This window comes from Camellia sinensis, chromosome 14 (assembly GCF_055761805.1).
Source record: "Camellia sinensis isolate YWXY chromosome 14, ASM5576180v1, whole genome shotgun sequence".
NCBI lineage: Eukaryota > Viridiplantae > Streptophyta > Magnoliopsida > Ericales > Theaceae > Camellia > Camellia sinensis.
Window position 1 is genome coordinate 92,336,127 of NC_138974.1, and position 14,979 is coordinate 92,351,105.

The 14,979-nt window shown below is 37.2% G+C and overlaps 2 protein-coding genes across 2 annotated transcripts; one reads left to right on the forward strand and one right to left on the reverse strand.

Annotated features, from left to right (window-relative positions):
• Nucleotides 1-6,102: 6,102 nt before the first annotated feature.
• LOC145807185 (pantothenate kinase 2-like) lies at nt 6,103-12,044 on the forward strand. Its single transcript, XM_082905128.1, has 9 exons — nt 6,103-6,345; nt 7,323-7,435; nt 7,928-8,083; nt 8,510-8,626; nt 8,793-8,856; nt 9,170-9,316; nt 9,431-9,589; nt 9,887-9,998; nt 11,845-12,044. Exons 1-9 carry the CDS (start codon nt 6,103-6,105, stop codon nt 11,850-11,852), a joined length of 1,119 nt encoding a protein of 372 aa, XP_082761254.1. The 3' UTR covers nt 11,853-12,044.
• Nucleotides 12,045-12,587: 543 nt separating this feature from the next.
• Nucleotides 12,588-14,630, reverse strand: LOC114309748 (peroxidase 60-like). The gene is made up of 4 exons (XM_082905129.1): nt 14,360-14,630; nt 13,267-13,446; nt 12,997-13,156; nt 12,588-12,826 (listed from the first exon to the last, which is right to left on the reverse strand). The coding sequence occupies exons 1-4, from the start codon at nt 14,591-14,593 to the stop codon at nt 12,588-12,590; spliced, it is 813 nt and encodes a 270-aa protein (XP_082761255.1). The 5' UTR covers nt 14,594-14,630.
• Between the last annotated feature and the right edge of the window lie 349 nt (nt 14,631-14,979).

Sequence of the window (14,979 nt, forward strand, 5' to 3'; positions counted from 1 at the left end):
TTTCAGCGTGGTTAGAGTGTCCCTTTCCTTACACGATTTCAGCGTGTTTTGAATGTATCTCAGGTTGCGTCGTGCGTGCACCTAGGCAGTTTATTTTCGGACCTCTTCTCACGATTTCAGCGTAGTTAGATTGTCCTTTTCCTCACACGATTTCAGCGTGTTTGGAATATATCTCAGGTTGCGTCGAGTGCACCCCTGAGCGGTTTGTTTTCGGACCTCTTCTCACGATTTCAGCATGGTTTGAGTGTCCCTCTCCTTACGTGATTTCAGTGTGTTTGGAATTTGTTTTTCCTTCTCTCACGATTCCAGTGTGGTTGGAGTATGTCACCCTTTTGCATCTGTTACATTCATTGCATTATATATTTTTTTATCACATGCATCCTTTTCACTTGCATTGTTATGCATGTTTCACTTATATTGTTATGCACTTCTCCACTTGCATTGTTATGCATCTTTTCACTTGCATTGTTATGCACGTTCCATTTGCATTGTTATACAAGTCATAAGTTATGCTCTCTTTGCGTAATCATAAGTTATTCTCTTGCATCATGCACATCATTTGCATTTTGCCCCAGCCTGCAGGCGCATCTATATTGTTATCCTGTTTGTTTGTCCAAGTCTTCAGCCTTCTCAAAAATGGGTTGTCTCTGGGCTTTGACATTCACTCCCGTCATTTCATGACTTTCAAGTTCTGTCAAAAAGGGGCAACTGTAGAAACCCCATTTTTGACCGCCCTTAAGACTTGGGCGCTACTAATGGTTTATTTGGTGATGAAAGTTGTGTAGTGCAAAGGTTCAATTTCTTCGGTAATGAGAGTCAAATCCCAACCTCATACCCCATTTTGTACCAAAATGATCTTGATCAAAAGTTTTAGACCTTAAAACCCTCTCTTTTGAAATATTTTTGCAAATAGGTTCCTACGATGTTCCGAGACTCGCATTTTGTTAAATTATGTGCTTTTCGGTAAACCGAGCAGGGACAAAATGGAAATGAATGAAAGAGAGATGAAATCTTTGAAAAATATTTCAAAACACCTTGTTTAGGGGTTTGGAGTTAAGGAAAAGAAGAGAAGAGGGAAGAAACCCAGTTGGGGAAAGAGTTGGCCATGAACCGTTAAGAGAGAGCCGGGCAGCCCTCAGTAAATCAGGCCTATCCATTTGCACACTTGGATTTAAGCTATGAGGCTACAACCGTTGGAAAGAAGTCTTTCAGGGCTTCATTTTTCACTCAAGAATCTCCTAAAGACGAGCCTAGATGGGGGACATATGATTGGTTGAAGTTGGGCATCATTCCGGTTAGACCGAAACTAAGCAGCCTTCACTAAAAGAGGGATATTTCTTAGCACAGTTGAAATTTTAAGGTGATGCTGACACCATTGGAAAACTTACTTATGGGGCTTCAATTTGGATACAAGAATGACCTGAAAAGGAGTCCAGATGAAGGATTTATGCCAAGTGCAAGTCGGGGACTGGGGCTAATTTTTGCCGTTGACCTCTATGGGAATGCATTGGGCACAATTGGAGCTCATCGGCCACAGTTCGGCCAAGAGTGAACCTAATCGGCGACAAATGGTGGCCGGTCAGCCAGAAATGTCCAGAAAGCCCAGAATTGGCAGATATTTCTCCTCCAACTGTTGTACACTGCTGCAGATATTTCCAATTGAGATATTTTCGACCAAATGCTCTCTTTTTGTAATATGTGAAGCTATACCTCATATATCTCCTAACTTAGAACATTTTGAGCAATTGTGGGAGCTTCTCACACTAAAATCTCTCTCTCTCTCTCTCTCTCTCTACAAATTTCAGAGCTAAATTTCAGCTTTTCTCTCTAGTTTGCTCGCCCTCTTGCCCTTGTGTGCATGCAAGAGAAATACTTCTAGTTTGCCCAGGCATCCTTCATCAAAGTTGATCACCATTGGGTTGAGGTCCCTTGAAACCTATTTTTGGGCTGTTGGAAGGTTGTTTGGCTCAAAAAAGAGGCTCATTTGCTGCTGTGCTTCGAAGGTAACCCCTTGTCCCTTTTAAGCTCTTTGTGCACTATAGTTTTGCTATATTTTCAACTACTTTGGGGCTGTTTTTGGGGTGGTGTTGAACTACAAAAGCCTCTGTTTTTCCCCTGTTTTGCAGTCCTAAAAGTATTGGTTTGTGCCTTGTTTGGCTAAGGGGTTGTTTTCCCTTTTTATTCCTTGGCTTGTGAGGCCTTTTGTGCAACTTCTCACCACCTTCAAATCCAACTTTTTGGGCCTTTTTACCACTAAAACTCAGTTTTTTCAGTGATGAAAACCCTATTTTGAGGCCTCAAATGGGAGGGGGTTGTCCCCCCTCCGCTTCTCTTGTTTGCTTGTGTTGATGGCTCATCAAAGTAGCATGTCTTTCTAGCATGTTTTGGCCCCATCTCAGCATATCTTAGGCCTTATTTCAGTATGCCTTAGCTCTTTTCTGGGTTTGTTTGGTTACCCCTTGCATGCTCATTGCACTTGTAGTGCAATCCCACTCACTAGCCTAACATGCATCATGCTTTGGACCATCATTCTAGCATAATTTTGGCTCCACTCCAGCAAACTTTTAATCATATTTTTCCATGCTTAAGCTCTGTTTTAAGTGTTTTGGGTTATGCATGCCTTGCTTTGTATAGCCATAGTGCAATCTTGCTCACTAGCTTTGAGTTTCCAAGTCACTAGCATGCATTGCTTGGGCTATTTGCATGATTTAGCATCATTTGGTACGTGATTTCAGTGTGTGTAGTGTGGTCATGCTCTCTCATGCTTCACTCTTTCAATGCTTTTGGAGAGTCATGCTTTATGCCCTAAACATGAGCCAATATGTTTGCCATCTTGCCTAAGCTTTTGGGCTACCATTTCAGTGTGTTTTGGTTGTTATTTTGCCATAATACAACTCTGATTTTTGTTGGTTTTGTCATCTCATGCTTAGTTTTGGTAGGTGTAGTGTAATACTCCTCATTGCTCTTGTATGCTCCATGCTTCATGCCTCTAATTCTAGCATATGTTGGCTATGTTTAAACATGTTTCTAGCATTGTTTTGACCTGCCTTGGGACTGTTTTGAGTCATCATGGCTCTTTGGGGCTTGTTTGATATGGCCAATGTGCGAGTCCCTTTGCTAGCCTTAAGCTTGAAGCCTCCTAGCATGCTATGCTTGTGTTATGTGCATAATTTGGCATCATTCCTTACATGACTTCAAAGGATATTTCATTGCCACATTCTCACATTTTCCATTGCAAGGTGTTTGAGAGTTGTGTCCTCATGCCTTGTTTATGAACCAATGTGTATGCATGCTTATATTTGCTTTTGGACTTCATTTTCAGCATGTTTTGGCCATTGTCTTGGCATGCATGAGGTTTGTTCGAGGTTGGTTTGGTCCATTGAGTTTTGCATTACATAGCCCTTGCCATCGCATTGTTGTTTGCATGTTGTGGCATGACATTGTGTTTGCATGCTGTTGCATTGCATTGTGTTAGCATGTTGCGTGTGTTGCATTGTGTTTGGGTTGGACGTCAATCCAAACACGAGGAATGTCGCACGTTTCATACTCAAAGTGATGAAGCGTGCCTCATTTTTTAGTCACTGCCACCTTTGATCATATATGATAAGGTGGAGGTTCATCGAGTCTTATGTGTTATTTGTGTGCATTCATTGACATTTATATGTGCAACTCGGCCTCTTTGGCCGTCATGCATTGAGATGCGTGATTGATGGCTCGAGAGCTGAGTACTACACTCCTTTGAGTTTGAGACATGATAAGGAGTGTGGTTACACACACATTTCCTTGCAAATACACTGCCATGCCTCTGTTTGTGCTCTGTTGCAGCAAAAGGAGGAAATTGCAGGAAGCAGTGGCCGACCGGCCTGAAGAGTTTGTCGATCGGTTATCAAAATTAGCCGATGGCCACCAACTTTGGCCGATGGCCATCCCCCTTGGCCGACCATCCCTCAGCATATTCCTAAGGTGGGTCAGAGTTTTCAGAGCTACAAAAAGTGTGCAAACAAAGGCAGCATGTGGCACGGTAGTGGATTTCCGAGCGAAGCCAACTGAGCATGCATCTCTTCCTTGCCCGTGGCTATTTCATTACTTATGATTAGTTCGTGTAAACTAGTCATTTGATTCGTTTTGTAACTTTCTAATTAGCTTAGCATAGCTATTTGTTTCAATTTGGATTGTAATACTTAATTAGGTAGAGTTAGTTAATTAGTTTACTTGTAATAATTAGTTTAATTAGCTTAGATTAGCTAGTTAGCTTATTATTCGGACCCTCCGTCGAGAGGACACAATGTTGTAATAAGCGTGCGTGTGTGTGATGCATGTCTTCCAACCCTATTTCTTTCTCCCTTTTACTTATCCGCTTTTGGTGGTTAGTTTAGGGCATTTTCAATTAGCATCCTTATGTTTGCGTGCATGCATCATTCATTTTGTCTTGCATGCACCGGGTTCGGTGCATCATACAAATTGCATTGTACTTTAATACACTTTCTTGAATACGTGTTTCAAAGCATGTTATCGATGTCGCATTCATATGCCATTCTAAATAGCCGAGCCTACTTAGTTGCATTTTGCATGTGTTGCATTAGGCATTGTTGACATAGCTAGGATCATGCATGATTTCTAATTAGCTTCTGTTTTGGCTTGGAGTACACTATAAGTGTTTATAATTTAACATCCTTGCATGTGTGTAAGTGACTGCCATGATAGCATGCTTACCATGAGGCTATTTGCTTAACTGTTATAACTGTATGAATGCCTGTGGATGAAGGCTTCATTGCTCGAGTTGGAACAATTCATCGGAATACGTGTTTTAAGCCCACTTGAAGTGGTAAAATCATGTTTTTCTAAGCCCACTTGAGGGTGGCATATCCACGTCTTAGCCTACTTGCGAGTAGCAACTTCAAACCATTTTCGAAAAACAAACATGAGATATTTTGTTCCAATTTGAGTGATTCAGTCTATACTTGTATGCCGTGCGCATCACATAGTAAGTTAACTAATAAATCAGAATAAGAACACATGTGTTTTCAAAACAACATATCATGTTAGTAGAGGCTAATCCTTTGATCGAGCGAGCAGGGGTGCTCATTTCAGGACCTTTCCCGCTCGTACCCAAGTTCCCGAGCCGAGAAAACTTTGGTGATGACGGACACGTGCCCTTAGGCATGAGTTCAGGGTTTCCTAAATTTCCCAAAAACGAAATATTTAGGTGGCGACTCTGAAATCTGGCAAATCAGTCCATATTTGACGCTTTTTGATAAAAATCTATTTTCCAAAACGATTTGCGGGATTTGGACTCTTTGGTGATTTATCAGTCTTACATTGTACATTGTGAGATTAGATTCAGAACCGTGACAGGAGTCCGAACTGTAGTAGCTAGAACCACAACAGTGATTTGCACCCCACTCCCACCATCAGTCTAAAACTTTAAAATTAAGATTTGACCTATGAATTGGACAATGTAGTTGGTCCGTAAAACTCATTATTACTGGTAAGTTAAACGTGTCATTCTTGTTCTTACTGTGTAAATTATTTATAAAATAAAAAAATGAAACATAAAAATAAAAATTATATTGTTCTGCTAATAGATTATTATTATTATTTTTATCTTAAAAAATATAGCATACTTGGAACCCAAAAAAAAAAAAAAAGTTATATTTATTATTCATTTTTTAAAAGCAAATATAATAAAATCATATAATTATTATATCAATTTGATATTGTCATTGTTGATCTACCCACGGAAAAACCCAATAAAATCATGAAAAATGATCTGTAGCTCGAATTCAGTGGCCTGAATTTGGCTCGAAATCCGAAATGACGTCGTTTTGGATTTTGATTTTTTTTTTCTTGCGTTTTGAATCAGAATACACAGAGAGAGAAGACAGAAAAGAGAGAGAGAAGGAGAAAAGAGGAAGAGAGAAAGAAGAGGAAGAGAGGAGGAGAAGAAAAGAAGAGGAACCAAGATGATGATGTTGATCTGAAGATGATGATCTGAAGAAGAAGATGATGAAGATCTCTGTTTTTTTTTTATCTGTTTTTTGATCTTTTTTTTTTTTTGATCGGCGATGCGCCGATCTGTTTTTTTTTTTTTTTGATCTGGAGATGATCTCTGCGTTGTTGTTAATGAAGATGTTGATATTGATGAAGATCTCTGTGTTTTTGATGATGAAGATGAACTCGGGTTTGATGAAGAAAAATGAAGAAATACCCAAATGGGTATTCCAGATTTTCTGTGCTGCTCTCAAATGGGAAAGAAAATCTGGTGTGAGAAAAATTGGTTCCTCTTCATCATCTTTTCTGGGTATTTTCTCACAGAAAATCTGGATGGTGTCGATTATTTTCTGGGTACTTTTGTTGAACCAATTTTGGATGTGAGAAAATCTAGATGTGAGAAAATACCCAAAGAAAAGGAACCAATTTTGTATTCCAGATTTTGGATGTGAAAAAAATAAAAATAAATAAATAAATAAAATTGTTGTTGATGATGATGATGGTGATGATGTTGATGAAACCCAGCTTGTGAATCTGTCTGCATTTTTCTTCTTCTTCTTCTCTTCTTTTTCTTCTTCTTCAGCTTCAGAAATGGTGGGAAAAAAAAAAAAAAAAGGAGACACCAAACGACTTGAGCCTCCGAATTTTGAGCTACGAATCGGAACTGTAAAATCATTTAAATCACAAAATGGGAACAAGTGGGCCTGTGGACAAAATATAGAAAATCATAAGACTTCGAATTTGTTTTTCAATATCACAGCACATGATAGATCTACATGCCATCTTAATGAAAAGCAATACCAAATTGTAATCACTCCTTACAATTCATTGACTTGGACAGAAACATAATTTTATTAATCATTCCTTACAATTCAAATCTGATCAACATGAACTCCTTAATGCAAAATTATGGAACTCAAATTTAAAGAAAAACATAAGGAGAGAGAGAGAGAGAGAGAGAGAGAGAGAACAGAAACAGTGGAAGAACACACTGTTCTGACTTAGACCCCAAGTAGTTTGAATGAAAGGAATTTTGATATGTAGTGGGGTTTGAAAAGGGTAATATGTGCGTAATTTTATTCTATTTCTCTAGAGATATTTTCGTGTCATTAACTAAGAATGAGAAAATAAATAAATGGAAATCAAGAAATATAGTTTAACTTCTTTATAAGAAGCATTTTATTTTTGTGAGTTATTGACAACTCGGCACGAAGTCCTTATCTCCCCTTGTGTGCCATTAAGAACTTGGACTGCACCCAACTTCACCATGGCTTGAGCAAATTTGATTTGGAAATCATATCCCACAACTGCTGCATATTTCACTGTGTCAGTGGTTCGTGGATCCAACGCCAACTCTTGATCAATTTGAAGAATACCTCTTCCTAGTAGTATTTGCTGGTAACACTACAGGGAAAACGGGTTATGGTGGCGTTTTTTTAACGACGTTTTTTTAAACGTCACTGTTATTAACATTTAACGGCGTTTTATAAACGCCGCATATTCTTTTAACCAAAACGGCACCGTTTTATAATAAGAGGCGTTGAAAAACGCCTCCGAATGCGGTATACCACACGCGCCTTTTCATTCCTTATTTTGTATCTGGTCCTTTCTCAACCTATACGCATACATCATTTTGAATCTGAGCCCTCTCTCTCTCTCTCTTTCTCTCAACCCTCTCATTAAAGCAATTTCGATGGAAGCAATTTCTCCAGATCGAACCGATTTCGTCTGTCTCGTCTGTTGCGGTATACACTTGTTTCTCCATCGAAGCAATTTCGATGCTCCATCGAAGCTCTAGATCGAACCGATTTTGAAGCTCCGTTGAAGATTCAGTGATTTCCAGTGAAGATTCAGATATTCGAAGCTCCATCGAAGCTCAGATCGACCCGATTTCGAAGCTCCGTTGAAGATTCAGTGATTTCCAGTGAAGATTCAGATATTCGAAGCTCCATCGAAGCTCCAGATCGAACCGATTTCGAAGCTGCGTTGAAGATTCAGTGATTTCCATCGAAGATTCAGATATTCGAAGCTCCATCGAAGCTCCAGATCTGAACTCTGACCCCTCGATTACTCGCATTTCAAGCTTAAATCGGTAATTTTTTCTTCTGTACTTTGGGCAATATTCATGTTCTTGAATGCATTTCTATGTGTGTGTTTATGTCTATCAATGTGTCTGTCTATCCCTGTGGATTCATGAAGAGAATACTAGTATATTTAGCCTTGTCCATGTAGTACATCTATATAATTATTTGGGCAATATTATTCTTTTGCTCGTGCATTTTCTGCTCACTTGGCAAGGTATCTACAAACTGATAGACAATTGCATTATTTGATCATTTAAAAGGATGTCATAGATCATAGTTGTAGAACAAAAGCCATGAAAGTATAAGAAACTTGAAAAGCTTTTGGCAGTTGTTACCGTGTGACATTCTTTCTGGAAAAGTAGTTTTTGAACTACTCCACAAATGAGTTCCAGTTATTAAAATTTTCAATTTCAAGCTCCTATTTTGTGAAATAGGTTGATGGAGGATCCTGCTGCATATGGAAAGTTGGGGCTGGCCAACCTTTTGGAACTAAGGGAAGACTGCTTGAGGGAGTTCTATTTTGCTGATGCCTATAGGAGCATAAAACAAAGGTATCCATCCATATTTGGAGAGTTAATTTTTATTTGAATATGGTTTCTTCCTGTTTGTGATGTCATTCTTAACCACATACAATTTGTTTCTGGCCACAAAATGACGTGCCTCTTATATTTTCGTTGGTAATTTAACCTGTATTTTCCTCTTCTTGGCATGTGATAGGGAAAATGAGGCATCACTTGCTGTTCTGCCTGACCTGCTAATGGAGATTGATAGCATGAATGAGGTATGTGTAAATTTTAAACTTGTTCTTTCCTTCCCCCTCCTCACCTCCCCCCTGAATTGGAAGAAGAAAAGCGAAAGCTGCATTATTATGGAAACTAATGCATACTGTGATCTTTCTTTAATCTAATCAAATTCTTATATCACTACGCATCTCTGTGTAACTACTGGAACTGTTAAGTGTGAAGATTTGAATCTTGCAAAAGTTTTGTTGAGATTGGAGTGGACCCATCACTGAAATAAATGGAAATATGTTGCATTGTTTTTCACCCCTTACCATTATTCTACTGATTGTCTGAAGCATTCCTTCATTGCAGGAAACAAGACTGCTTACCCTAATTGAAGGTGTTCTTGCTGCAAACATTTTTGATTGGGGATCCCGTGCCTGTGTTGATCTCTATCATAAAGGAACAATTATTGAAATATATAGAATGAGTCGCAAAAAGATGCAAAGACCATGGCGAGTAGGTGAACTGAAAATAAAATTCTTTTGGGAAAAATTATTGGAAAAATAGAATATCTTTCCTTCAAAGTAATTGTTGGATAATCATTAGAAGGTTTTTGTTTGTGTATTTTAGGTGGATGATTTTGATCTTTTTAAGGAGAGAATGTTAGGGTCTGGAGACAAGAAACCTCCACCACATAAAAGAGCACTACTCTTTGTGGACAACTCAGGTGTTGATGTGATCCTGGGAATGCTTCCACTAGCACGGGAACTCCTCCGACGGGGAACTGAAGTAAGTGTTTTCTTAGTAGTGTTAATGAAATGGTTCTGAATATTTTTAATTGAAGTTTATATTAATAGTAACCCCAATCTAGGAATGCTTCTCTCCACTTTGTGAAGTCTGATTTAATAAAGGTTTATTGGTAATTGCGAGAATGGGGTCATGAAGATGTGCTTGTTTTTATGTATAGTGCATATTGCAAAGAATTCGCTGGATGCGTTTTTGTGTTCTGTTCTAAACTAATATGGAATGCTATTTGATCTTTTTTCTTCTTTGAAAGGTACTGAGTCTTCTATAATTTGCCTACAGATTGTGGGACAGTTGAAATCCTTGCAGCTTGTTGCAAGCCTAACAGCAGAACGAGATGGTGAAATTCGGAAGGCTGCTTTAAATACTCTAGCTACATGTTATAAGACCTTTGGTGAGTTCTGCTCTTATCAAGCTGTAGACTTTATTTGGTGTTTGGTTTCTTGCATTGTACTTGTATAATTTGAAGATATTGATCATGGTGGTTGTTCATTTTGAAGTGATGGGCTCTCATTTCTGTATGATGTTGAGTGTTTTATTTTGATTTGAACAGGGATTGTGGGAAACAAGTGTAACTGGGTAAGGAACTTTGATCTCTGAATTTGATTGGACTTGCATATCAATCTGGTTAGAAACTTCGTATTGTTATATTATATTATCTATTCTCCATCCGATCCAATTTAACTTTATGTTAATCAGGGCTTATGACAAGGCTGCAATAAAATGCAATGGAAGGGAAGCAGTGACCAACTTTGAGGCAAGCACATATGAAGAGGAGTTAAGCTCTGAGATTGAGAATCGAGGTATCACTTGTTTAATTTTTTGTGTTGTTTTATGATTCTTGAAACTTCCCTTCATTTACGGTTGCATATATTTAGCTATCCTTCTTTATGAATCATGAGATGATGACATCTCTAATCTTTTCTATGCAGGAAGCAGCCATAGTCTAGACCTCAACTTGGGTATTTCTACCCCTTATTTTGCTAATGGCCAAATGGGAAGCAATGACTTGAGCAGTGGTTTACATTTGCAGAGTGACTTGAGCAATATGCATGAGAACAGAAGGGTAATTTTAAAAGCCGTATATTAAGATTTTAGTCTGTCCGGTTTTGCTCTATAATTGGATTAGTCAAACCAGTGATCATTCTGTATACATGCTATGTTCGAATTTTGGAAGGTCTTACGTGAGTTTATGTAGCAGATTTATCTTTTCCTCTTACAGGCTGAGAACTCCGTTACAACAATGGGAATTCAACTACCTCATGGCCAAATAATGGTTTCTGAGCACCCTCCTCTCTGGAAAGGTGTAAATTCCCATGCCTTTACATTGATTTATTTATTATCTTTGTTTTCAATGTATTGTGGCTCTAAATCAGGATAACAAAGTTGGGAAAACTCTTAAAAGAATAAAGACCCTTCAAAAAGTTTTTTGTTTACAACCTAGCAACAAAGCCGTAATCGCAAGTCCTAGGGTTTAAAGGATAATTTTTCCCCTTATGGAGTAAATAAAGTTTTAAGATTTTTTTTGTCCATTATTAATCAATCTTAGCGACTACTTCATGCAGTGTGGTTCTTCATGGTAATCTCTTTATATAATCATGTAACATGATATTATACATTCTTAATAGGGTGGAAAATATGCTGCTTGTATCTTTCTTCATCAATTGAATTAGTTGTCATTCTTTTTTTAAGTTGCAATTCATCAGAGATTAATCATTTTTGCCATTTGATTTTTATCAACAGCAACATATTTTTTAGACAGGCCTGCTATGTGTGCAAGAAAATCATGTAATAGGCAAGGCAACAATCCTAGTACCCTTGAAACTAAAATTGAAACTGACAGTTAATCACTTGTTTCTCTTGTGCAATTTGATTGGCGATTTTGGACAAGAGGGATTGTGGTTGGTGCAAGATTCAAATGTACTTTGCTTAGGCTATGATTACATTGATGTTAATGAATTTGGATTTCCTGATGTTTTACTTGTGGAACTAATTCAACTTGGAGAATGATGTTTGTTAGAAGGGGAACTTATAATTTCTATGAATTAATTCATGCAAATTCTATGCTTATGAAGTTTTGATGCTTCAATTAGACAAGAATTCTCAGAAATTTTTCATGCCCCCTCTCTCGCTTTGTCTACCTGTGTGTGTGTGTTTTGAATTGGGGTAATTTTGTTATCATTTATTTCTGTCAAGAGTCAAGACCACCTTAATTATTGACATTTTGTGATATCATGCAGAGTTTTGAAGCTTTGAATCAACGTGCTGTGGCAGTTGTGGTGGATCCCATACAAAGTGTTAAGGGGAAGGTGGTCATTGATGCCTTCCGCTTAATTAACCCACAAACCATGATGCTTGGCCAAGAGCCAAGGCAAACAACGTCCAACCTTGGACATTTGAACAAGCCATCCATTCAAGTGAGTGCTGAATGAGTGGTGCCTTTGTGTTTCTGATAGCTGAGGTGTCACCCCTGAGTTTTATCCTCTAATGGCAATTTGTTATTTGAATGGGAGTTATTATTTTAAATGTTAGTTTTATTACAGATATTTGAATGGGAGTTAATATTTTGTATGTTAGTTTTATTATAGGTATTTTTTTATTAATTGAATGAGAAACTAAATTCAATATTTTTTACAGGTATTCTTTTTAATTTAATCAAATAAAATTAGCATAATATTCCCAAAAAAAAAAAAAAAAGGAAGATATGACGGCGTTTCTACAAACGCCTCCTAATCCCTCAACAGTAACGGTAATATTTTTAAAACAGATACGACGGCGTTTCACAAACGTCGCTAAATATTGTTGGTGACGTCAGCGTGTGTGTGGTGGGACATTTGGCGGCGTTTTAAAAAACGCCGCCTATACTAATATCACGACGTTTTTAAAACGTCGCAAAGTTACAGCGACGGCCGCAGCTTCGACGTTTGGTACTAAACGCCACAAAAGGAATTAGGGGCGTTTTTGATACATATGGCGGCGTTTTTTAAACGCCGCTAAAAGTGCGATTTCCAGCAGTGTAATAAGAATTATCCATAACATAGGCACTCACAGGGTTCTCATCAAGATCAGCAGTGTTATCAACTGTTGCTTTTTGAGGACACCGAGATTTCAACATCTCTAACAGCACGAGATTCATGGTCGGGTCAGGCTTTCCACTGTTTTGAAAATTATAGAGACGATCTTGGAAGAGTGAACAATGTGCAACTCCAACAGTGTGACCACCTATATAAAATAGTCACTTAGTCATTAACAAACCATTGATTTATCATGCATATATCAAATAAATCACTTCAGAAAGCAATGTTGACAGCACTATATTTCAAGCATTTTGCTGTGAAATTTTACTGTTTAGCATTACTAGATGAGAAATAAAGGCGGCGAAGGTAAATTACCAAGAAGATAAACCATGTCGACGACACCAAGTCCTTTATTGGCAAATGCCTTGATGGAATCAGACACGGATATAAAAGGAGCTGGGAGATCCACATTTTGAGCTAGAGATACAAGACCGTCTCTTCGCCCTGTTTGCACCGCATATCTATTTCCTCCAGCCTACATGTACCCATCCCAATATATACCACCATTGTAAGTTATCACATCATTATATGTTGATTAATAGTAGAGAGAGAGATAGAGAGAGAGAGAAGGGACACATTACTCACCAAAGACACTACATCTCTGGCAGCCACAACAATGATATCAGCACATGAAACTACTCCAGGACACACTGCCTCAACAGCAGCTTTTGCTGCATCAATAATGTCAAAGCCCCTTACAGTTAGATTAGGAAATGCAGTTTTCTCACTGTTGCTCCCATCTAGTAGGATTGATGCATCACATCCCTTTTCATTGTTTCAACCCAAATAAATAAATAATAAATAAAAGTTAGTGTAACAAAATTCAAATTGAACATCTACAATATATTAACTTGTAGTTATGATGTTTTATGTTGTCAAATGAAAAATTGCTTAATTGTTGTCATAATTCTCAAACTCAACATTAATTCTATGGAACCACACACACAAAAAATAAAAATAAAAATAAAAAATTACTATTCAATGGTAATTTTATAAATTATTATATTATAAAATTTACGATTTTAATTATTAATATTTATAAAATTTATCACTTATTCATAATTATTTTTTAAAATCTCAACTCAACTGTAATTTCTCAAAAAAAAATCACTATGGACATTGAAAAAATACACATACTCAACACAAAATTGTGTGTGACCAATGCCCCCTTGAATCTTATGCAGGGATGGAACTAGGAGAAGAGGATACAGAGCCATGGCCTCCCAATTTCTGTGAAAAATATGATTTGGCATAACATTTTAAAATTATATCTCATTTTATACATAAAATGGCCCCCAATATAAAAAATACATATCTCATTTTTCTCCTATCTTGTTTTTTCTTTTTATTTCGCACCAAAAAAATTTCATCCTATTAGAAATTACTTCTATGATATTTGATTTTTTTTTTTGTATATACATAATTTATATATCATATTGTACATACATGCATGCATATATATATGGTGAAATTTTTTTATTTGTCTTTTGGTCTCCTACGGTGATGAAATCCTAGTTCCGTCCCTGATCTTATGTGCACTTTATCTCATTATTCATTGCATTTGGAACATTGCCACATGGAACATTGAATAATTTTTCCTATGTTTCTCATGAAATAAGGTTTAGTTACAAAAATTCTGTAAAATTCTTCTATAGATTTTTTGAAAAGATTTGCTTACAGTGACAAAGCAATCATGGAACTGCATGCGAACGAGAGCGGCAACAAGTGTAGGATCCTTCATGTACGATTCATGAATGACACCGCGTACAATAGCCTCAACGTCTTCACCATTACATTTTCCATTGTAGAAACCGAACCTGAACTGCAATGCACCATCACCGTGGCACTGGCCTGTGAAGTTGATGAAGATGATGAGCCCAAGGGCTAATGCCACTAAACCTGCCTTCAACATTTTTCCCAAAAAAAAAGAATTGAAAATTTGTTCTTAATTTGTGTTGAATATTGGTTTGGTGTGAAATAAATTAAAGCTTTCACTCCTATTTATAGGGCAAAGGAAAGCAATAAAAATTGTTCTTTTTGTGTCTTCCAAGTTGAATGGAGAGCACGATGGTTTTGCATAGAACGTGCACTACTGTGGTGTAAGAAAGTCCACATTTTGTGGGTTTTTATTTTTATTTTTATTTATATATATATATATATATATTTGGGAATGTCCGAAATGGATTGTGATGCTCTTCGATTCAAAATTATAATAGAGGATCTTCATTTCATTATTCAATAATGTGTGATGATTCAATATAAATTTAAAATAGTAATGAATTCTTATGATTATTTAAA

Bases quoted from the DNA above. Each gene is read 5' to 3' on its own strand.
- LOC145807185 (XM_082905128.1), top strand. From the start codon at position 6,103: ATGATCTCTGCGTTGTTGTTAATGAAGATGTTGATATTGATGAAGATC. The intron at 6,346-7,322 runs GTACTTTTGTTG...TCACTGTGTCAG, and splicing joins TGGTGTCGATTATTTTCTGG to TGGTTCGTGGATCCAACGCC. The intron at 9,590-9,886 runs GTAAGTGTTTTC...ATTTGCCTACAG, and splicing joins TCCTCCGACGGGGAACTGAA to ATTGTGGGACAGTTGAAATC.
- LOC114309748 (XM_082905129.1), bottom strand. From the start codon at position 14,593: ATGTTGAAGGCAGGTTTAGTGGCATTAGCCCTTGGGCTCATCATCTTC. The intron at 13,447-14,359 runs GTAAGCAAATCT...AACAATGAAAAG, and splicing joins TCCATGATTGCTTTGTCACT to GGATGTGATGCATCAATCCT. The intron at 13,157-13,266 runs GTGAGTAATGTG...GGGTACATGTAG, and splicing joins CCAGAGATGTAGTGTCTTTG to GCTGGAGGAAATAGATATGC.